At 41.7% G+C, this 23,767-nt stretch overlaps 1 protein-coding gene across 3 annotated transcripts in view; it reads left to right on the plus strand.

Moving 5' to 3' along the window:
* Positions 1 to 23,767, plus strand: part of LOC139536842 (carotenoid-cleaving dioxygenase, mitochondrial-like) — a 99,705-nt gene that overhangs the window by 55,029 nt on the left and 20,909 nt on the right. For all 3 annotated transcript variants that reach the window (XM_071337498.1, XM_071337496.1, XM_071337497.1), the window contains 4 exons: positions 2,340 to 2,468; positions 3,037 to 3,197; positions 11,794 to 11,961; positions 20,311 to 20,448. In XM_071337498.1, coding sequence (XP_071193599.1) covers positions 2,340 to 2,468; positions 3,037 to 3,197; positions 11,794 to 11,961; positions 20,311 to 20,448 — 596 coding nt within the window. The remainder of the gene's footprint in view (positions 1 to 2,339; positions 2,469 to 3,036; positions 3,198 to 11,793; positions 11,962 to 20,310; positions 20,449 to 23,767) is intronic.

Raw genomic sequence — 23,767 nt, forward strand, 5'->3', positions numbered from 1 at the left:
CTAATGAATCCCCTTTCCGATTGTTTGGGGCATCCGGAAAAAAGCTTGTCCGGAGAAGACAAGGTAAGCACTACCATCAGTCCTGTGTCATGCCAACAGTAAAGCATCCTGAGACCATTCATGTGTGGGGTTACTTCTCAGCCAAGGGAGTGGGCTCACTCATAATTTTGCCTAAGAACACAACCATGAATAAAGAATGGTACCAACACATCCTCCAAGAGCAACTTCTCCCAACCATCCAGGAACAGTTTGGTGCCATAAGGCAAAAGTGAACTAAGTGGCTCAGGGAACAAAACATCAATATTTTTGGGTCAATGGCCAGGAAACTCCCCAGACCTTAATCCCATTGAGAACTTGTGGTCAATCTTCAAGAGGCGGGTGGACAAACAAAAACCTACAAATTCTGACAAACTCCAAGCATTGATTCTGCAAGAATGGGCTGCCATCAGTCAGGATGTGGCCCAGAAGTTAATTGACAGCATGCCAGGGCGGATTGCAGAGGTCTTGAAAAAGAAGGGTCAACACTGCAAATATTGATTCTTTGCATCAACTTTATGTAATTGTCAATAAAAGCCTTTGACACTTATGAAATGCTTGTAATTATACTTCAGTATTCCATAGTAACATCTGACAAAAATATCTAAAGACACTGAGCAGCAAACTTTGTGGAAATTAATATTTGTGTCATTCTCAAAACGTTTGGCCACGACTGTATTTGGCTAAGGTGTATGTAAACGTCCGACTTCAACTACATTTCCCAGCTTTACATAGGCTGGTAGATACTCTTCATAAATAATACAGATAAACTTTGCTCCCTTTTCCCATGACCTGTAAGGGTTAAGCAACGTGCATTAACTACACTAGGATTTTTTTGCCTAAGATATTGATTATCAATATCCAAAGGACGCGCCAGAGATAACACTTTTTACCGGTGCCCTGCTCCGAAAATCAAAGCTGTCCACTTCATGCATCGAATAATTTTGTGAGCCACAATGCACACTCACTCTTTTTGCTCTTTAGATACACAATATCAACACCATACTGAACCACTCCTGCTTATTCCACTTTTATCAGTGCCGCCTTTACCATCTTTGTGACTTCAAAAGGGTTTCCCAAATGTACATCCTTATCCAAAAAACATACTCAAACAAGCAACAATTCATCTGACTCATTTTCCACAATTTTTTTTTCATTTTTGGATCACAGTTGTCCACTCATCTTTCTCATTAACTGTACTTGACGCACTTTCAGCATTAAAAAAGAACACTTCTGCTCCAGCCATCTCAACCTCCCTCCACGTCTTTCCTAATCACGGCTTCTGGTACACTGTTTTCAACTAGAGGCAATAAATGTTGTTGCGACAGGTTTGCAACATAAGCAAATCTTTCAAGATTCTATTTGAATGTCAGAAATAAACTCTGGCGAACGTTTTGCCACTAGTAGCAATAAACATTATTGTTGCCAAAGCTTTGCCACAGATTTACCACTAGTGGCAAAAGTTTGCAAACTTCTGGCAACATTTTGTGGCACACTATTTAGTGTGCAGCAAATTTGCCACAAACTTGCGGGAAGGTTGCCGCAACAAATTAATTTTGGTAGGGGACCTACTAAATGTTGTGTGATTATTATAATTTCTGCTCCCAAATTAAAATTCCTGGTAGGACAGCAAAATATTTAGGAGCATATACGATCAAAATGATAGCACTGTATAGTCCTGATTGGTTTTTCATCAAGTTCACTTAACGGGGCACTTCACCACTTCTTAACTTTGACAACATAGGTCCATTTTGTTATTACTATTTTCAAAAATGTAGACACTGGTATGGTGCAGGAGGCATAAAATGGTGAGGCAGTATTGTAATATACAGTATAAGTCTGTCTATTACTGCATCTTAAACCTCCTGAGTGTGACTCAAGACAGAAGTAATAGTGCTGATTTTAAACCAGTAAGAGATATTATATGAGTTTTATTTATGTCTATGAGCTCAGATGGGTGAGGGGGTAATTATCCTCCTCAAACATACCAAGCTGAAAACCTCAGACAACATTGGCGTCATCTGTGTTGAGCAATGAGCACACACTGGTTGTTCATTTCCGACAACATATTATTCACGGTACTTAAATACAATAAATTAATTATATTTATATGCAACTATTTCTTGTTTATATACAAGTGTGTGTTTTATGTGGCTCTGACACAATATCACAGGGTGACAGGTTGTGTAGAAACAGTGTTCCTGTAAGTTTAGATGATAATTTCTTGTATACACACCAGTGTTGTGGCACAGTATTACAACACTGTGAGAGGTTGTGTACTAACTGTGTCCCTGTCATTTTAGGTGCCTTGTATAACATAATCAAAGTGCCCCCTATGAAGAACAACCCTGAGGAAACCCTGGAGGGGGCCAAAGTGCTGTGCTCTATTGTCCCTGTAGACAAGGCCAGGCCCTCCTACTTCCACAGCTTCGGTAAACTTATCAAACACTTCATGCAATACCTATGCAATAAGAGCCAAAACATAACCATGTTGTGTTCCAAATAGCACCCTTTTCCATTTATAGTACACTTATTTTGATCAGGGCTGGTCAGAAGTAGCGCACTATATAAGGAATATGGCGCCATCAGGAATACATTCCATGACTTCCCTTAGATATTGTCACTGTACGTCTCTATCATATCCTTAAGGAACTAAATGTACCCTGACTTAAGTGTCAAACTTCCAAGTCTCATTTTAACTTGACAGAAAGCCAGAAAGGGAGGTTCCTCTGCCCTTAACCCTCCTTATACTCATGTACACATAATCTTACAATGTCACTACATAATGCTATTTTAGCAATGACAATCATTGTGAAAATGGGTGGGGTGTATTTACAGGTATATGTATCTCTTCCTCTCTTTCTGTAGCAAAACAATATATAAATGAAAGTCAATTCAGGAAGTGATTTGAATAGAAAAAATGAAAAACCATTCATTCAAATCGACCCCATCCCCAATGAAAACAATGTATTTCACATGTCTCTTCCCTTCTTCCTGTAGCCATGTCAGAGAACTATGTGGTATTCATAGAGCAGCCTATCAAAATGGACCCGCTGAAGATCATCAAAGCCAAGAAGAGGGGGGAGAGCATCTGTGAGGGGTTCTACTGGGACCCCAAGCAAGATACGGTCTTCCACCTGGTTGACAAACACACAGGACAGGTGAGAGGTGGACAGGACAATGCTTTTAAAGGCTTTCATAATACAAATAAATAACTCATATGGTTCTATTACAGAAGCTCTGAAGCCTAAGACAAAAATATGTATAAAAACGTAGTCTCTTGGAATTATCTTGTTTGAAAGTCTTAGTATCTAATTTGAACGTCTTAGTAAACAAAAAAAATGGAATGACTCATCTCGTTTCGTGTACTTAATTTTAATTTGTCTAATTAGGCCTCATTCGTTATGCAGCTTGTCAGACCGTGCAAAGGTTGTTGCACCCATTCATTCACTGATTCCACCCATAGAAATGATTATTAATTTACAGTTCTTTAATAGCCTAAAGCAGGGCTGAAATTGAATGCCAGAGTATATAAGTGGTCAAATGTGGAGTCGGTCATTTGAAAAAAAATGTGTTGGCATTCTCTCCCGCTCCAAGTTTACTCCAGTACTGCCTATCCACAAGCTCAGGGCATGCTCTGCTTAGCTTTTTTCATTATCACTCTTCTTTTAATTACTGTGACCCCACCCACAGTACCCTATATCAAGTTTAGATTCTACTTTCTAAAATTAGTATCTGTATTTTCACTTGAAGCTTTCCACCTTCTCCAGTGCAGTCCCTTTGATGTGGATAGGGGGGTGCTCCCGCTGCTGTTTCCTGAAGTCCACAATCAGCTCCTTTGTTTTGTTGACGTTGAGCGAGAGGTTGTTTTCCTTGCACCACACTCCCAGGGCCCTCACCTCCTCCCTGTAGGCTGTCTCGTCATTGTTGGTAATCAGGCCTACTGCTGTTGTGTTATCTGCAAACTTGATGATTGAGTTGGAGGTGTGCGTGGCCAGGCAGTCATGGGTGGACAGGGAGTACACGAGGGGGCTGGGCATGCATCCTTGTGGGGCCCCAGTGTTGAGTATCAGTGTTTTTTCCTACCTTCACCACCACAGGGGCGGCCCGTCAGGAAGTCCAGGACTCAGTTGCACGGGGCGGGGTTCAGACCCAGGGCCTCAAGCTTAATGATGAGCTTGGAGGGTACGTTGGTGTTGAATGCTGAGCTATAGTCAATGAACAGCATTCTTACATAGGTATTCCTCTTCTCCAGACGGAATAGGGCAGTGCGCAGCGCGATGGCGATTGCATCGTCTGTGGATCTATTGGGGCAGTAAGCAAATTGAAGTGGGTCTAGGGTGTCAGGTAAGGTAGAGGTGATATGGGCCTTGACTAGTCACTCAAAGCACTTCATGATGGCATAAGTGAGTGCTACTTGGCGATAGTCATTTAGTTATGTTACCTTTGCTTTCTTGCGTACAGGAACAATGGTGGACATCTTAAGCATATGGGGACAGTAGACTGGGATAGGGAGAGATTGAATATGTCCTTAAACATTCCAGCCAGCTGGTCTGCGCATGCTCTGAGGACCCTTGTGAAGGCTAACACGCTTAAATGTCTTACTCACGTCGGCCACGGAGAAGGAGAGCCCACAGTCCTTGGTAGCGGGCTGCGTCGGTGGCACTGTGTTATCCTTAAAGCGGGCGAAGAAGGTGTTTAGCTTGTCCGGAAGCAAGATGTCGGTGTCTGCGAAGTGGCTGGTTTTCCATTTGTAGTCCGTGATTGTCTGTAGACCCTGCCACATACGTCTCGTGTCTGAGCTATTGAATTACGAAAAGTGCTTATCTAAACTCTGCAAAAAAAGAAATATCCCTTTTTCAGGACACTGTCTTCAAAGATAATTCGTAAAAATCTAAATAACTTCACAGGTCTTCATTGTAAAGGATTTAAACACTGTTTCCCATGCTTGTTCAATGAACCATAAACAATTAATGAACATGCACCTGTGGAACGATCGTTATGACACTAACAGCTTACAGATAGTAGGCAATTAAGGTCACAGTTATGAAAACTTGGGACACTAAAGAGGCCTTTCTACTGACTCTGAAAAACACCAAAAGAAAGATGCCCTGCTCATTTGCGTGAACGTGCCTTAGGCATGCTGCAAGGAGGCCTGAGGACTGCAGATGTGGCCAGGGCAATAAATTGCAATGTCCGTACTGTGAGACGCCTAAGACAGCGCTACAGGGTGACAGGACGAACAGCTGATTGTCCTCGCAGTGGCAGACCACGTGTAACAACACTTGCACAAGATCTGTACATACGAACATCACACCTAAAGGACAGGTACAGGATGGTAACAACAACTGCCAGAGTTACACCAGGAATGCACAATCCCTCCATCAGTGTTCAGACAGTCCGCAAAAGGCTGAGAGAGGCTGGACTGAGGGCTTGCAGGTCTGTTGTAAGGCAGGACCTCACCAGACGTCACCGGCAACAATGTCACCTATGGGCACAAACCCACCGTCGCTGGACCAGACAGGACTGGCAAAAAATGCTCTTCACTGAGGAGTCCTGGTTTTGTCTCACCAGGGCTGATGGTCGGATTCACGTTTATCGTAGAAGGAATGAGCGTTACACCCTGGAGCGGGATCGTTTTGGAGGTGGATGGTCCGTCATGGTCTGGGAGGGTGTGTCACAGCATCATCGGACTGAGCTTGTTGTCATTGCAGGCAATCTCAACGCTGTGCGTTACAGAGAAGACATCCTCCTCCCTCATGTGGTACCCTTCCTGCAGGCTCGTCCTGACATGGCCCTCCAGCATGACAATGCCACCAGCCGTAATGCTCAATTTGTGCATGTCAGTGTTCTGCCATGGCCTGCGAAGAGCCCGGATCTCAATCCCATTGAGCACTTTTGGGACCTGTTTGATCGGAGGTTGAGAGCTAGGGCCATTCCCCCCAGAAATGTCCGGGAACTTGCAGGTGCCTTGGTGGAAGAGTGGGGTAACATCTCACAGCAAGAACTGGCAAATATGGTGCAGTCCATGAGGAGGAGATGCACTGCAGCACTTAATGCAGCATGTGGCAAAACCAGATACTGACTGTAACTTTTGATTTGACACCCCCTTAGTTCAGGGACACATTATTCCATTTATGTTAGTCACATATTTATTTATTTCACCTTTATTTAACCAGGTAGGCAAGTTGAGAACAAGTTCTCATTTACAACTGCGACCTGGCCAAGATAAAGCAAAGCAGTTTGACACATATAACAACACAGTTACACATGGAGTAAAACAAACATACAGTCATTAATACAGTAGAGAAATAAATCTATATACAATGTGAGCAAATGAGGTGAGATAAGGGAGGTAAAGGCAATAAATAGGTCATGGTGGCGAAGTAAATACAATGTAGCAATTAAAACACTGGAAAGGTAGATTTGAAAGTAGATGAGTGTGCAAAGTAGAAATACTGGAGTGCAAAGGAGCAATATAAATAAATACAGTAGGGGAAGGGGTAGTTGTTTGGGCTATTTATAGATGGGCTATGTGCAGGTGCAGTGATCTGTGAGCTGCTCTGACAGCTGGTGCTTAAAGCTAGTGAGGGAGATAAGTGTTTCCAGTTTCAGAGATTTTTGTAGTTTGTTCCAGGCAATGTCAGCAGAGAACTGGAAGGTGAGGCGGCCAAAGGAGGAATTGGCTTTGGGGGTGACCAGTGAGATATACCTGCTGGAACGCGTGCTACGGGTGGGTGCTGCTATGGTGACCAGCGAGCAGAGATAAAGCGGGACTTTACCTAGCAGGGTCTTGTAGATGACCAGGAGCCAGTGGATTTGGCGACGAGTATCAAGTGAGGGCCAGCCAACGAGAGCGTACAGGTCGCAGTGGTGGGTAGTATATGGGGCTTTGGTGACAAAACGAATGGCACTGTGATAGACTGCATCCAATTTGTTGAGTAGGGTGTTGGAGGCTATTTTGTAAATGACATCACCGAAGACGAGCATCGGTAAGATGGTCAGTCTTACCGATATGTTTGGCAGCATGGGTGAAGGATGCTTTGTTGCAAAATAGGAAGCCAATTCTAGATTTAACTTTGGATTGGAGATGTTTAATATGAGTCTGTAAGGAGAGTTTACAGTCTAACCAGACACCTAGGTATTTGTAGTTGTCCACATATTCTAAGTCAGAATCACTACTCTGGACGGGCGGGAAGGTGCAGGCAGCGATCGGTTGAAGAGCATGCATTTAGTTTTACTTGTATTTAAGAGCAGTTGGAGGCCACGGATGGAGAGTTGTATGGCATTGAAGCTCGTCTGGAGGGTTGTTAACTTCTTATGGCTGCAGGGGCAGTATTGAGTAGCTTGGATAAAAGGTGGCCATTTCAAACGGCCTCGTACTCAATTCTTGCTCGTACAATATGCATATTATTATTACTATTGGATAGAAAACACTCAAGTTTCTAAAACCGTTTGAATTATATCTGTGAGTAAAACAGAACTCATTTTGCAGCAAACTTCCTGTCAGAAAGTGAAAAATCTGAAATCGAGGCTCTGTTCCTGGGCCTCCCTATTAATCTGCTTGAAATCTATTAGTATACATGCAATTCATACGCCTTCCACTAGATGTCAATAGGCTGTGAGAGGTGAAATGGGGTCTCAATCTCTTTCTATGGTCAAAAGAGAGAGCTTGGAATGACAGGACCCCAATTTCCTTTGTTCAGGAAGATGCGGAAAGGACTTCCGCATTGGCTTCTGAAAAGCTTTTGTTATAGACGGCTAATATCTCCGGCTTTGATTTTATTTGATAAATGTGACAATATCGTAAAGTATGTTTGTTCAATATAGTTTAATCAGATTATTGAAATTTTTTCGGGAGTTTTGGCGTGTTCCGTTCTCTGCGTTTGTTGACGATGGACAGCTTCGCGCCACTTGGCAAGTTTGCTTGCTAATTCGAGAGGGAAAAAGGACATTCTAAATCCAAACAACGATTGTTCTGGACAAAGGACCACTTGTACAAGATTCTGATGGAAGCTCAACAAAAGTAGGACCAATTTATGATGTTATTTCCTATTTGTCGAAAATGTGTTGTTGCGTTTTCCGCCTTGATTTCTGGCACTGTCTCGCTATAACGTAAGCTGCATGTCGTACTAAAGTTATTTTTAGAATTCTAACACGGCGATTGCATTAAGAACTAGTGTATCTATCATTTGCTGTACAACAAGTATTTTTTAGTAACGTTTATGATTAGTTATTTGGTCAGAATAGGTGAGTGTCAGAAATATATCCGGAGATTCTGGAAAATATTTGCTAGGTTTTCACAATGTATAACCACGGATTTCGGCTCTAAATATGCACATTTTCGAACAAACCATATATGTATTGTGTAATATGATGTTATAGGACTGTCATCTGATGAAGTTTATAAAGGTTAGTGAAATAATTAATATCTTTTGCTGGTTTTGTCGCTATCGCTACTGTTGCCTTGAATCAATGTAGCTGTGTGGTTGGCTATTGGAAGCCAATATAATGCTATATTGTGTTTTCGCTGTAAAACACTTAAAGAATCGGAAATATTGGCTGGATTCACAAGATGTTTGTCTTTCATTTGCTGTACACCATGTATTTTTCGTAAATGTTATATGAGTATTTAGGTATTTCAATTTGGTCTCTGTAATTGTTCTAGCTGCTTCGGTGCTATTTCCGATTGTAGCTGCAATGTAAAACTATGATTTATACCTCAAATATGCAAATTTTTCGAACAAAACATAGATTTATTGTATAACATGTCATCTGATGAAGTTGTTTGGTTGGTTTTGTGCAAGCCACCTGTGCTGTGAAAAATGTCTGTGCTTTTTTGTATTTGGTGGTGAGCTAACATAAATATACGTGTTGTTTTCGCTGTAAAACATTTTAAAAATCGGACATGTTGGCTGGATTCACAAGATGTTTATCTTTCATTTGCTGTATTGGACTTGTTACTGTGTGAAAGTTAAATATTTCTAAAAAATATATTTTGAATTTGGCGCCCTGCACTTGGACTGGCTGTTGTCATATTGATCCCGACACCGGCCTGCAGCCATAAAACACAGTGTCCAAAGAAGGGCCAGAAGTATACAGAATGGTGTCGTTGTTACGCACGCCTCTAAGAAGAGGGAACGCAACACCCTGCTGCAAATCAACTCCCCGTGAAGCAACAGAGGTATGGGTGGGTAGGTACGAGAAAGGATGACAAAAGGCAGAATTTACCGTTTACTAGGATTTATTTTCTACACGGTAATATGGGGAAAAGGGGCTGGACGGATCCAAAGCAAAGAAAGTAAATATCAAAGCTCCCCCTCTCCTATCTAACCTGCCTACTCACTTAACTTACCTAACTTAGCACCACCTGGTGCCCTAACCAAAATACAGGGGGTGGTCCGCCCAGGTCTTACCTAGTGTGCCTAGACAATGAATATACTACGGGTATATGTATGCCCGCGGGCCTCTTGCCTAAGCACTCCCAAAGTGCCTTCTCCTTTCCCCCTGGGAACAAATGAAACAAAACAACAAACATTCCACGTCACAACAAAACTGAGAAAACTAACTCAGGTCACTAAAGAACAACAAACACAGAACATAGCAAAGCTGCTACCAACAACAACTAACATAGTACATACTCACGACCAATATGCTTTAACCCCTCAGCCATAAACCTCTCTCTCAGAAATGCTCTATATAACATTCAATGTCAACCTACAATGATATCTCTCTCTCTCTCTCTAATCCTCTCTCCAAAATATTCAATCTCTCCATCCTGAACAGAACACTGGCTTTTATAGCTTCAGGTGGCAATGGTGATTAGAAACAGCTGTATCTTGACGAGGGGGCGGGGTCAGCTCCAATCATCAATTAGCCATTGAGTCGACCAATCAGCTGGTTGGGGAGTACTCAGGAAGCTATCTCCTGAAACACACACACTCAAATACAAACCACAACACAGAAACTGGGGAACGTAACAGTCGTCTGCGTAGAGGTGGATCAGAGACTCACCAGCAGCAAGAGCAACATCATTGATGTATACAGAGAAGAGAGTCGGCCCAAGAATTGAACCCTGTGTCACCCCCATAGAGACTTCCAGAGGCCCGGACAACAGGCCCTCAGATTTGACACACTAAACTTTGTCGGAGAAGTAGTTGGTGAACCAGGCGATGCAATCATTTGAGAAACGAAGGCTGTTGAGTCTGCCGATGAGGATGTGGTGATTGACAGAGTCGAAAGCCTTGGCCAGGTCAATGAATACGGCTGCACAGAATTGTTTCTTATCGATGGCGGTTAAGATATCGTTTAGGACCTTGAGCATGGCTGAGGTGCACCCATGACCAGCTATGAAACCAGATTGCATAGTGGAGAAGGTACGGTGGGATTCGAAATGGTCGGTGATCTGTTTGATAACTTGGCTTTCGAAGACCTTAGAAAGGCAGGGCAGGATAGATATAGGTCTGTAGCAGTTTGGGTCTAGAGTGTCTCCACCTTTGAAGAGGGGGATGACCGCAGCTGCTTTCCAATCTTTGGGAATCTCAGATGACATGAAAGAGAGGTTAAACAGACTAGTAATAGGGGTTGCAACAATTTCGGCAGATAATTTTAGAAAGAAAGGGTCCAGATTGTCTAGCCCGGTTGATTTGTGGGGGTCCAGATTTTGCAGCTCTTTCAGAACATCAGCTGACTGGATTTGGGAGAAAGAGAAATGGGGAAGGCTTGGGCGAGTTGCTGTGGGGGGTGCAGTGCTTATGACCGGGGTAGGGGTAACCAGGTGGAAAGCATGGCCAGCCGTAGAAAAATGCTTATTGAAATTCTCAATTATAGTGGATTTATCGGTGGTGACAAAGTTTCCTATCTTCAGTGCAGTGGGCAGCTGGGAGGAGGCGCTCTTATTCTCCATGGACTTTACAATGTCCCAGAACTTTTTTGAGTTTGTGTGCAGGATGCAAATTTCTGCTTGAAAAAGCTAGCCTTGGCTTTTCTAACTGCCTGTGTATATTGGTTTCCAACTTCCCTGAAAAGTTGCATTTCACGGGGGCTGTTCGATGCTAATGCAGAACGCCACAGGATGTTTTTGTGTTGGTTAAGGGCAGTCAGGTCTGGAGAGAACCAAGGGCTGTATCTGTTCCTGGTTCTAAATTTCTTGAATGGGGCATGCTTATTTAAGATGGTGAGGAAGGCATTTTTAAAGAATAACCAGGCATCCTCTACTGACGGGATATTGTCAATATCCTTCCAGGATACCCGGGCCAGGTCGATTTAGAAAGGCCTGCTCGCTGAAGTGTTTCAGGGAGCGTTTGATAGTGATGAGTGGAGGTCGTTTGACCGCTGACCCATTACGGATGCCTGTGTTTACGGCTTTGGGGTTGTACCTGGTTGTACCTACCACATGTCTGTGGAACTTGTTCAGTTCATGTCTCAGTTGTTGAATCTTGTTATGTTCATGGAAATATGTACACGTTAAGTTTGCTGAAAATAAATGCAGTTGACAGTGAGAGGACGTTTCTTTTTTTGCTGAGTTGATGATACTGTATCACAATTTGTTTAATCTATCAGCAAAGTAGCACTTTTAGCAGTCATGTTCACCAGTGATACAGCTAGTAACTAAGCTACTTACTAAATTGCTTGATGACCAGTAAATTATCTGTTAATTTTATGTAAAATGTATCCTACACTCTATCTCCTATAGATCAACTCAGTGAAGTAACTTTTACTTTAGCTGTTTGTCCCTCTCTCTTCTGTCTCCTCTAGACCAACTCTGTAAAGTTCCACACCAAGGCGCTGTCAGTGTTCCACCAGATCAATGCTTATGAGGAGGACGGCTTCCTGATGCTTGACATGTGTTGCTCTGACAATGGAGTGGCCCTTAACAACTACCTCATCCAGAACCTACGCAAGTCAGGGGAGGCTCTCGATCAGGTCAGCATGGAAATACAGTGCCTTTTTCACATTTTGTTGTGTTACAGCCTGAATTTAAAATGGATTACATTAAAATGTTTGTCACTGGCCTACACACAATACCTCATAACGTCAAAGTGGAATTATGTTTATTGAATTTTTTACAAAGTAATTAAAAATGAAAAGCTGAAATGTCGAGTCAATAAGTATTCAACCCCTTTGTTATGGCAAGCCTAAATAAGTTCAGGAGTAGAAATTTGCTTAACAAGTCACATAATAAGATGTATGAACGTGGTGTGCAACAGAAGTGTTTAACATGGTTTTTTAATGACTACCTCATCTCTGTAAGTCCCAAAGTCGAGCAGTGCATTTCAAACACAGAGACAAGGGAGGTTTTGCAACATCTTGCAAAGAAGGGCACCTATTAGTAGATGACAAAAGCAGACATTGAATATCCCTTTGAACATAGTGAAGTTATTATTTACACTTTGGATGGTGTATCAATACAACCAGTCACTACAAAGATATAGGCGTCCTTCCTAACTCAGTTGCCGGAGAAGAACATAATTGCTCAGGGATTTCAATGTGAGGCCAATGAAGACTTTAAAACAGTTACAGAGTTTAATGGCTTTGATAGAAGAAAACTGAGGAGGGATGAACAACATTGTAGTTACTCCACAACACTAACCTAATTGACAGAGTTAATAAAAGGAAGCCTGTAAAGAATAACAGATATTCCAAAACATGCATCCTGTTTGCGACAAGGTACTAAAGTAATACTTTTTGACAATAATACAAAGTGTTATGTCCGGGGCAAATCCAATGCAACACTTTACTGAGTACCACTCCCATATTTGTAAGTGGTGGCTGCATCATGTAATGGGTATGCTTGAAATTGTTGTGGACTGGGGAGTATTTCAGGATTAAAAATACATGGAATGACGCTAAGCACAGGCAAAATAATAGAATAAAACCTGGTTCAGTGTGCTTTCCACCAGTCACAGGGAGATGAATTCACCTTTCAGCAGGACAATAAACTAAAACAAACAGCAACCACAGCTAATGAAGTCAATGTAACCCTTAACAAGAGTTGCAGTATGATTTGGAATGGGGGGCCAGTAATAAACTGGTCCTGAACAATTCTAAAACTAAGATAATTGTATTTGGTCAAATATTCCCTGAGTTCTAGACCTACGCTGAATCTGGTAATGAATTGTGTGGCTGTTGAGCAAGTTGAGGAGACTAAATTACTTAGGGTTAACTTACATTGTGAACAGTCATGGTCAAAACATATGCAGTTGAAGTCGGAAGTTTACATACACTTAGGTTGGAGTCATTAACCTCTCTTGGGTACGTGAGACGTTAGCATCCCACCTCTTCAACAGCCAGTGAAACTGCTGGGCGCCAAATTCAAATACAGAAATACTCATTATAAAAATTCAGAAATAAAAACATATTTTACATAGGTTTAAAGATGGACTTCTTGTGAATCCAACCACGGTGTCACATTTAAAAAAATGCTTTACGGCGAAAGCATACCTTACGATTATTTGAGAACATAGCCCAGCAGACAAATCATTACAAACAGTAACCAGCCAAGTAGAAGAGTTACACAAGTCAGAAATAGAGATTAAAAATTAATCCCTTACCTTTGATGATCTCCATATGGTTGCACTCAGCAGACATTCATTTACACAATAAATGTTCCTTTTGTTCGATAAAGTCTCTTTATATCCAAAAACCTCTGTTTTGTTCGCGTTTTCTTCAGTAATCCACAGGCTCAAACGCAGTCAAAACAGGCATACAAAAAATCCAAATTGTATCCGTAAAATTCATAGAAACATGTCAAACAATGTTTATATTCAACCCTTAGGTTGTGTTTAGCCTAAATAATCGATAATATTTCAACCGGACAATAACGTTGTCAATTTAAAAGGTAAACAAGAAAGGCACTCTCTCGGTCGCGCGCATGAAAAAGCTCTGTGACACTTTAGGGTCCACTCATTCAGACTGCTCTTACTTCCTCATTTTTCAGAATACAAGCCTGAAACAATTTCTAAAGACTGTTGACATCTAGTGAAAGGCATAGGAACTGCAATTTGAGTCCTAAGTCAATGGATACTGTAATGGCATTGAATAGAAAACTACAAAACCAAAAGAAAAACTACTTCCCGAATAGATTTTTCTCAGGTTTTCGCCTGCCAAATCAGTTCTGTTATACTCAGACACTATTTTTACAGTTTTGGAAACTTTAGAGTGTTTTCTATCCAAATCTACCAGTTCTATGCATATCATATCTTCTGGGCCCGAGAAGCAGGCAGTTTAATTTGGGCACGCTTTTCATCCAAAATTCCCGAATGCTGCCCCCTACCCTAGAGAAGTTTTAAAACTCGTTTTTCAACCACTCCACAAATTTCTTGTTAACAAACTATAGTTTTGGCAAGTCGGTTAGTACATCTGCTTTGTGCATGACACAAGTAATTCTTCCAACACTTGTTTACAGACAGAGTACTTCACTTATAGTTCACTGTATCACAATTCCAGTAGGTCAGAAGTTTACATACACTAAGTTGACTGTGCCTTTAAACAGCTTGGAAAATTCAAGAAAAATATGTCATGGCTTTAGAAGCTTCTGATAGCATAATATACATAATTTGAGTCAATTGGAGGTGTACCTGTGGATGTATTTCAAGGCCTACCTTCAAACTCAGTGCCTCTTTGCTTGATATCATGGGAAAATCAAAAGAAGAGCAATTTCCAAACACCTGAAGGTACCACGTTCATCTGTACAAACAATAGTTTACAAGTATAAACACCGTGGGACCACGCAGCCGTCATACCGCTCAGGAAGGAGACGCATTCTGTCTCCTAGAGATGAACATACTTTGGTGCGAAAAGTGCAAATCAATCCCTGAACAACAGCGAAGGACCTTGTGAAGATGCTGGAGGAAACAGCTACAAAAGTATCAATATCCACAGTAAAATGAGTCCTGTATCGACATAACCTGAAAGGCAGCTCAGCGAGGAAGAAGCCACTGCTCCAAAACATTTGTTAAAAAGCCAGACTACAGTTTGCAACTGCACATGGGGACAAGATCGTACTTTTTGGAGAAATGTCCTCTGGTCTGATGAAACAAAAATAGAACTGTTTGGCCATAATGACCATCTTTATGTTTGGAGGAAAAAGGGGGAGGCTTGCAAGCCAAAGAACACCATCCCATCCGTGAAGCACAGTGGTGGCAGCATCATGTCGTGGGGGTGCTTTGCTGCAGGAGCGACTGGTGCACTTCACAAAAAAAGATAGCATGATGAGGAAGCAAAATTATGTGGATTTATTGAAGCAACATCTCAAGACATCAGTCAGGAAGTTAAAGCTTGGTCGCAAATGGGTCTTCCAAATGGACAATGACCCCAAGCATACTTCCAAAGTTGTGGCAAAATGACTTAAGGACAACAAAGTCAAGGTATTGGAGTGGCCCATCACAAAGCCCTGACCTCAATCCCATATAAATTTGTGGGCAGAACTGAAAAAGCTTGTGCGAGCAAAGAGGCCTGCAAATCTGACTCAGTTACACCAGCTCTGTCAGGAGGAATGGGCCAAAATTCATTGTGGGACTTATTGTGGGAAGCTTGTGGAAGACTCCCAAAAATGTTTTGACCAAAGTTAAACAATTTAAAGGCAATGCTACCAAATACTAATTGAGTGTATGGAAACTTTTGACCCACTGGGAATGTGATGAAAGAAATAAAATCAGAAATAAATAATTCTCTCTACTGTTATTCTGACTTCACATTCTTAAAATAAAGTGGTGATCCTAAATGACCTAGGACAGGGAATTGTTACTAGGATTAAATGTCAGGAATTGTGAAAACCTGAGTTTAAATGTATTTGGCTAAAGTGTATGTAAACTTCTGACTTCAACTGTAGATTCAATAGTTGTAAAGATGGGGAGAGGTCCGTCTGTAATTACGATATGCTCTGCTTTTTTGACACCGCACTCCAAAAAGCAAGTGCTGCAGGCTCTAGTTTTGTCTTATCGTGAATATTGTCCAGTCATGTGGTTAAGTGCTTAAAGGAAAAACCTAGTTAAGCTGCAGCTGGCACAGAACATATTGGCACGTCTTGCTCTTCGTTGTAATCAGAGGGCTGATATAAATACTATGCATGCCAGTCTCTCTTGGCTAAGAGTTGAGGAGAGACTGACTGCATCACATCTTCTTTTTATGAGAAACACCGCTCTGACAAACACACTTACCCCGCCAGACATACCACCAAGGGTCTTTTCACAGTACCCAAATCCTGAACAAATTCAAGAAAGCATACAGTACTATATAGAGCATTATTAAATGGAATTCCTTTCCATCTCATATTGCTCAAATGAACATACCTGGTTTAAAAAAACGAATAAAGCAACACCTCACTGCACAATGCCTCTCCCCTATTTGACCTAGATAATTTGTGTAAATTGATTTGTAGTCTACGTGTGCCTTTTTTTAAATTGATATCGTTTTGTCCTTGATCTATTCTTGTCTATTAATGTTGTGTATGATGTCATGTTTCATATTTTGTGTGGAACCCTGGAATAGTAGCTGCTGCTTTCGCAACAGCTAATGGGGATCCTAATAAAATACCATTTATGCTATGACATTGGGATGCTGCTAGAGCTGCCGCTTTCAAGGAGTGGGACATTAATCCGTAGGCATATAAGAAATCCTGCTATGCCCTCAGACAACCCATCAAACAGGCAAAGCATCAATGCAGGAATATTATTGAATCCTACGACACTATGCTCGTCGGATAAGGCAGCACTTGCAAACTATTACGGACTACAAAGCGAGCTGCACAGTGCCTACCAGATGAGCTAAATGCCTTTTATGATCGCTTTCGAGGCAAGCATTAACTGAAGCACATATTAGAGCACCAGCTGGTCCGGATCACTGTGTGAACACGCTCTCTATAGCTGATATGAGTAAGACCTTTAGACAGGTCAACATTCACAAGGCCAATGGCCAGACGGATTACCAGGACGTGTACTCGGAGCATGCACGTATCAACTGGCAAGTGTCTTCACTGACATTTTTCACCTCTCCCTGACCAAGTCTGGAATACCTACGGACATGCTTCAAGATGACCACCATAGTCCCTGTGCCCAAGAACGCCAAGGTAACCTGCCTAAATGACTAGCACCCCATAGGACTCAAGTCTGTAGCCATGAAGTGCTTTGAAAGGCTGGTCATGGCTCATGTCAACACCATTATCCCAGAATCCCTAGACCCACTACAATTGGCAACAGATCCACAGATGCAAACAGATCCACAGAAGACACCATCTCAATTGCACTCCACACTGCCCTTTCCCAATTGGACAAAAGGAGCACCTACAGTCAAAAGTTAAGACACACCTACTCATTCAAGGGTTTTTCTTTATTTTTACAATTTTTTACATTGTAGAATAATATTGAAGACATCAAAACTATGAAATAACACACCTCCAGGCTGTGTAAGGCCTATTTGACCAAGAAGGAGAGTGATGGAGAGCTGCGTCAGATGACCTGGCCTTCACAATCACCCGACCTCAACCCAATTGTGATGGTTTTGGATGAGTTGGACCACAGAGTGAAGGAAAAGAAGCCAACACGTGCTCAGCATATGTAGGAACTCCAAGACTGTTGGAAAAGCATTGCAGGTGAAGCTGGTTGAGAGAATGCCAAGAGTGTGCAAAGCTGTCATCAAGGCAAATACTTAGAAAAATCTCAAACTTAAATAAATCACTTTTTTCATTACTACATGATCCTATGTGTTACTTCATAGTTCATGTCTTCAACATTATTATACAATATAGAAAATAGTAAAGATTAAAACAATTCTGGAGTGAGTAGGTGTGTCCAAACTTTTGACTGGTACTGAATGTGAGAATCTGTTAATTGACTACAGCTCAGCTTACAACACTATAGTTACCACAAAGCTCATCACTAAGCTAAAGACTCTAGGACAAAACATCTCCCACTGCAACTGGATGCTGGACTTCCTGATGGTGCTCCCAGGTGGTAAGGTTAGTCAACAACACATATGCCACGCTGATCCTCATCACAGGGGCCTCTCAGGGGTGCGTGCTTAGTCCCGTCCTGTTCTCCCACAAATGCATTGCTAAGCACGACTCCAACACCATCAGGAAGTAGTTGATGACACAACGGTGGTAGGCCTGATCACCAACAACGATGAGACAGCCTATAGGAAGGAGGTCAGAGACCTGGCAGTATAGTTTCAGGAAAACAATCTCTCCCTCAATGTGAGCAAGACAAAGGAGCTGATCGTGGACTACAGGAAAGGCAGGGCCGAGTGGGCAGAGAGTTTCAAGTTCCTTGGTGTCCACATCACCTACAAACTATCATGGTCCAAACACACCAAGACAGTCTTGAACGACAACACCTATTCCCCCTCAGGAGAATAAATAGATTTGGCAAGAGTTCCCTAGACCATTTGCATCACCGTCTGGTAGGGCATCTGCTCGGCATCTGACCGTAAGGTGCTCCAGAGGGCAGTGCATAAGGCTCAGTACATCACTTGGGCCAAGCTTCTTGCCATCCAGGACCTCTATACTAGTGTCTGAGGAACGCCCAAAAACTTGTCAAAGTCTTCAGCCGCCCAAGTCATAGACTGTTCTCTGTGCTAACGCATGGCAAGACGTACTGGATCACCAAGTCTAGGTACAAAAGGCTCCTTAACACCTTCTACCTCCAAGCCATAAGACTTCTGATCAGTTAATCAAATGGCTACCTACATGTACAGTGCATTCGGAAAGTATTCAGACCCCTGAATTTTTCCACATTTTGTTACAGCCTTATTCTAAAATAGATGAAATACAATTATTTCCTCATCAATCTACAGACAATACCTCATAATGACAAAGTGAAAACAAGTTCTTTGACATTTTTGAAAATGTATTAAAATAAAATAGAATACCTTATTTACATAAGAATTCAGACCATTTGCTAGGAGACTCGAAATTGAGCTGATCATTCCATTGATCATCCATGATGTTTCTACAACTTGATTGGAGTCTACCTGTGGTAAATTAAATTGATTGGACATGATTTGGAAAGGCACACACCTGTCTATATAAGGCCCCAAAGTTGACAGTGCATGTCAGAGCAAAAACCAAGCCATGAGGTCGAAGGAGTTGTCCATAGTGCTCCAAGACAGGATTGTGTCGAGGCACCGATCTGGGGAAGGGTACAAAAAAATGTCTGCAGCATTGAAGAACACAGTCATTCTTAAATGGAGGAAGTTTGGAACCACCAAGACTCTTCCTAGAGCTGGCCGCCCTGCCAAACTGAGCAATCAGGGGAGAAGGGCATTGGTCAGGGAGGTGACCAAGAACACGATGGTGACTCTGAAAGAGCTCCAGGTTTCCTCTGTGGACATGGGAAAACCTTCCAGTAGGAAAAACATCTCTGCAGCACTCCACCATTCTGGTCTTTATGTTAGAGTGGCAAGGCTGAAGCCACTTCTCAGTAAAAGGCACATGACAGCCTGCTTGGATTTTTCCAAAAGGCACCTAAAGACTTTCAGACCACAGGAAACAAATGTATATGGTCTGATGAAACTAAATTTTAACTTTTTGTCCTAAATGCCAAGAGTCACGTCTGGAGATAACCTGTCACCATCCCTATGGTGAAGCATGGTGGTGGCAGCATCATGCTGTGGAGATGTGTTCCAGCGGCAAGGACTTGGAGACTAGTCAGGATCGAGTGAAAGATGAATGGAGCAAAGTACAGAGAGATTCTTGATGAAAGCCTGCTCCAGAGCATGCAGGACCTCAGACTGTGGTGAAGGTTCACCATCCAACAAGACAACAACCCAAAGCACACAGCCAAGTCAACGCAGGAGTGGCTTCGGGACAAGTCTCTTAATGTCCTTGAGTGGCCCAGCCAGAGACCGTACTTGAACCCGATCGAACCTGAAATTAGCTCTGTAGCGACTCTCTCCATCCAACCTGACAGAGCTTGAGAGGATCTGCAGAGAAGAATGGGAGAAACTCCCCAAATACAGGTGTGCCAAGCTTGAACGTCATACCCAAGAAGACTTGAGGCTGTAATCGCTGCCATAGGTGCTTCAACAAAGTACTGAGTAAAGGGTCTGAATTATTATGTAAATGTGATAGCGTCGTTATCGTTATTTTATTGTGTTACTTTTTTAACTTTAGTTTATTTATTAAATATTTTCTCAGCTCTTATTGTCTTAAAATTGCATTGTTGGTTAAGGGCTTGTAAGTAAGCATTTCATAGTAAGGTTGACACCTGTTGTATTCGGCTCATGTGACAAATAAGATTTGATTTGATGTTCACGTGCTCTGTATTTGTACCTCAGGTCTACAACACCATGTACAAAGCGTTCCCCCGGCGCTTTGTTCTGCCCCTCAATGTGACCAACCACACACCGACAGGTGTGAACCTCAACACACGTCCAGCCAGCTCTGCCACTTCTTTCAAAACAGCCAAGGATAAGGTATGCTGGAAATGTGCATGTTTCTGTTATCTATACTGTATGTGTTGTTGTTAGTAAAAGTTAGGTGTGTTAGAACTATGCATGTTTCTGTAAACTGTGATCTTTTGTGTGTGTGAGAAAGATATGGCTATTCTGGCAAGCCAGCAACCGGGAAAAATCTGACGGGAAGTGAGTTGGCATCCGGCGGCTTGCTGGTATCAAATCCTAGATGCCATTGCCTGCCGTTGTAATCTTGAGCAAGTCACTTAACCCCCCAAAACAGCTCCCCGGGTGCGCAGTATGGCAGCCCACCGCACCTCTCCAAAACCTGTATATGTATATATGTGTATTGTCGTGACTTGACTTTAACATTAATCTGAAGTCTGTTATTTATCTAATTAACTAACTATGTTTAATTGTTACCGAATTAAATGAATCATGTAGGTGATTATGCACTGTGCAAAGTTATGTAAAACAATTATCTCTTATAGCTTCTCAAATCACATCTATCTCAACAAAAATACTCATAATTTTTCATATTACATGCACAACTCATAGTATGGAAACTTCATATATGTATTAGGTACACTTTCCAAGTTACAATATATCCTTTATAACATTTTTAATGACATCACAACATGACATTAGTGTTATTTAGATCGCCTCTGATCATTCTACATTCAAAATATTGTTTCAGTGTTTGCTTTTGAACGTGTTAGAGTTTCAGTGGGAAAAAGGTCTGTTGAGACAACACATTCCTTTTGTGAATTTTGCTGCCAAGTCTGGTTGTTGACAACAGTTTCTTTCTTGCAACATGATAGTTGTTCCCAACATTACAGTTGAGCGTTTGGACTTATTCCAAGTACTATATACGTATCTATAACATACAGTAATTGACCTACAAATTAGTATTAATATACAGTATATAGTGGGGTAAAAAAGTATTTAGTCAACCACCAATTGTGCAAGTTCTCCCACTTAAAAAGATGAGACAGGCCTGTAATTTTCATCATGGGTACACTTCAACTATGACAGACAAAATGAGAATAAAAAATCCAGAAAATCACATTGTAGGATTTTTAATGAATTTATTTGCAAATTATGGTGGAAAATAAGTATTTGGTCAATAACAAAAGTTTATCTCAATACTTTGTTATATACCCTTTGTTGGCAATGACAGAGGTCAAACATTTTCTGTAAGTCTTCACAAGGTTTTCACACACTGTTGCTGGTATTTTGGCCCATTCCTCCAAGCAGATCTCCTCTAGAGCAGGGATGTTTTGGGGCTGTTGCTGGGCAACACAGACTTTCAACTCCCTCCAAAGATTTTCTATGGGGTTGAAATCTGGAGACTGGCTAGGCCACTCCAGGACCTTGAAATGCTTCTTACGAAGCCACTCCTTCGTTGCCCGGGCGGTGTGTTTGGGATCATTGTCATGCTGAAAGACCCAGCCACGTTTCATCTTCAATGCCCTTGCTGATGGAAGGAGGTTTTCACTCAAAATCTCACGATACATGGCCCCATTCATTCTGTCCTTTACACGGATCAGTCGTCCTGGTACCTTTGCAGAAAAACAGCCCCAAAGCATGATGTTTCCACACCCATGCTTCACACTAGGTATGGTGTTCTTTGGATGCAACTCAGCATTCTTTGTCCTCCAAACACGACGAGTTGAGTTTTTACCAAAAAGTTATATTTTGGTTTCATCTGACCATATGACATTCTCCCAATCTTCTTCTGGATCATCCAAATGCTCTCTAGCAAACTTCAGACGGGCCTGGACATGTACTGGCTTAAGCAGGGGGACACGTCTGGCACTGCAGGATTTGAGGCTCTGGCGGCGTAGTGTGTTACTGATGGTAGGCTTTGTTACTTTGGTCCCAGCTCTCTGCAGGTCATTCACTAGGTCCCCCCGTGTGGTTCTGGGATTTTTGCTCACCGTTCTTGTGATCATTTTGACCCCACGGGGTGAGATCTTGCGTGGAGCCCCAGATCGAGGGAGATTATCAGTGGTCTTGTATGTCTTCCATTTCCTAATAATTGCTCCCACAGTTGATTTCTTCAAACCAAGCTGCTTACCTATTGCAGATTCAGTCTTCCCAGCCTGGTGCAGGTCTACAATTTTGTTTCTGGTGTCCTTTGACAGCTCTTTGGTCTTGGCCATAGTGGAGTTTGGAGTGTGACTGTTTGAGGTTGTGGACAGGTGTCTTTTATACTGATAACAAGTTCAAACAGGTGCCATTAATACAGGTAACGAGTGGAGGACAGAGGAGCCTCTTAAAGAAGAAGTTACAGGTCTGTGAGAGCCAGAAATCTTGCTTGTTTGTAGGTGACCAAATACTTATTTTCCACCATAATTTGCAAATAAATTCATAAAAAATCCTACAATGTGATTTTCTGGATTTTTTTTTCTCATTTTGTCTGTCATAGTTGAAGTGTACCTATGATGAAAATTACAGGCCTCTCTCATCGGAGACTTGCACAATTGGTGGCTGACTAAATACTTTTTTGCCCCACTGTATATGCTTAAATATATAAATATGCTTCATGTTCACTGTGGCAGAATATTTATTTTAATTAGCAATTTTCTGCATTTATCAGAGAGCCACCAGGTAACCTGATTTCAGATGTGTCCATGTAAACAGGATTATTAGGGAAATCTTGCAAAGCATGTAAACATTTTAATCTGACTATCCACAATAATCGTATCATTGTGTGCATGTAACCATACTCTCTTCTTCTAACCATTGTGAATAAAATAATGGGCAACTGGGCATTTTTGTACATGACCCTAAATATGATGGGACGTTAATTCACTCAGGAATTCACTCAGGAACAACACTTATGTGGACGCACCTGCTTTCAACCTACTTTGTATCCCTCATTTACTCAAGTGTTTTCCTTTATTTTAGTAGGTACCATGTACACTTCCGTGGGAACCGTAAATAGCCAATCAATAACTGATGAAGGAGCTTGTGCGGAGAAAGTGTCAGCTTTCTTTAAATCATTGAAGGGAATTAAATTGCAGGCTTTTACCTTTTCAAATCCAATTTTATTGGCCATATACACATATTTAGCAGATGCTATTGCAGGTGTAGCGAAATGCTTGTTTTCCTAGCTCCGACAATTCACAACAATACACACAAATCTAAATGTAAAATAATGGAATTATGAAATATATAAATATTAGGATGTGCAATGTAGGAGTGGCATTGACTAACATACGGTAGAATAGAATACAGTATGTCCATATGAAATGAGTAAAGCAGTATGTAAACATTATCAAAGTGACTAGTGGTCCATTATTAAAGTGACCATTGTCTATAGGGCAGCAGCCTC

This window comes from Salvelinus alpinus, chromosome 13 (genome assembly GCF_045679555.1).
Source record: "Salvelinus alpinus chromosome 13, SLU_Salpinus.1, whole genome shotgun sequence".
Classification (NCBI taxonomy): Eukaryota; Metazoa; Chordata; class Actinopteri; order Salmoniformes; family Salmonidae; genus Salvelinus; species Salvelinus alpinus.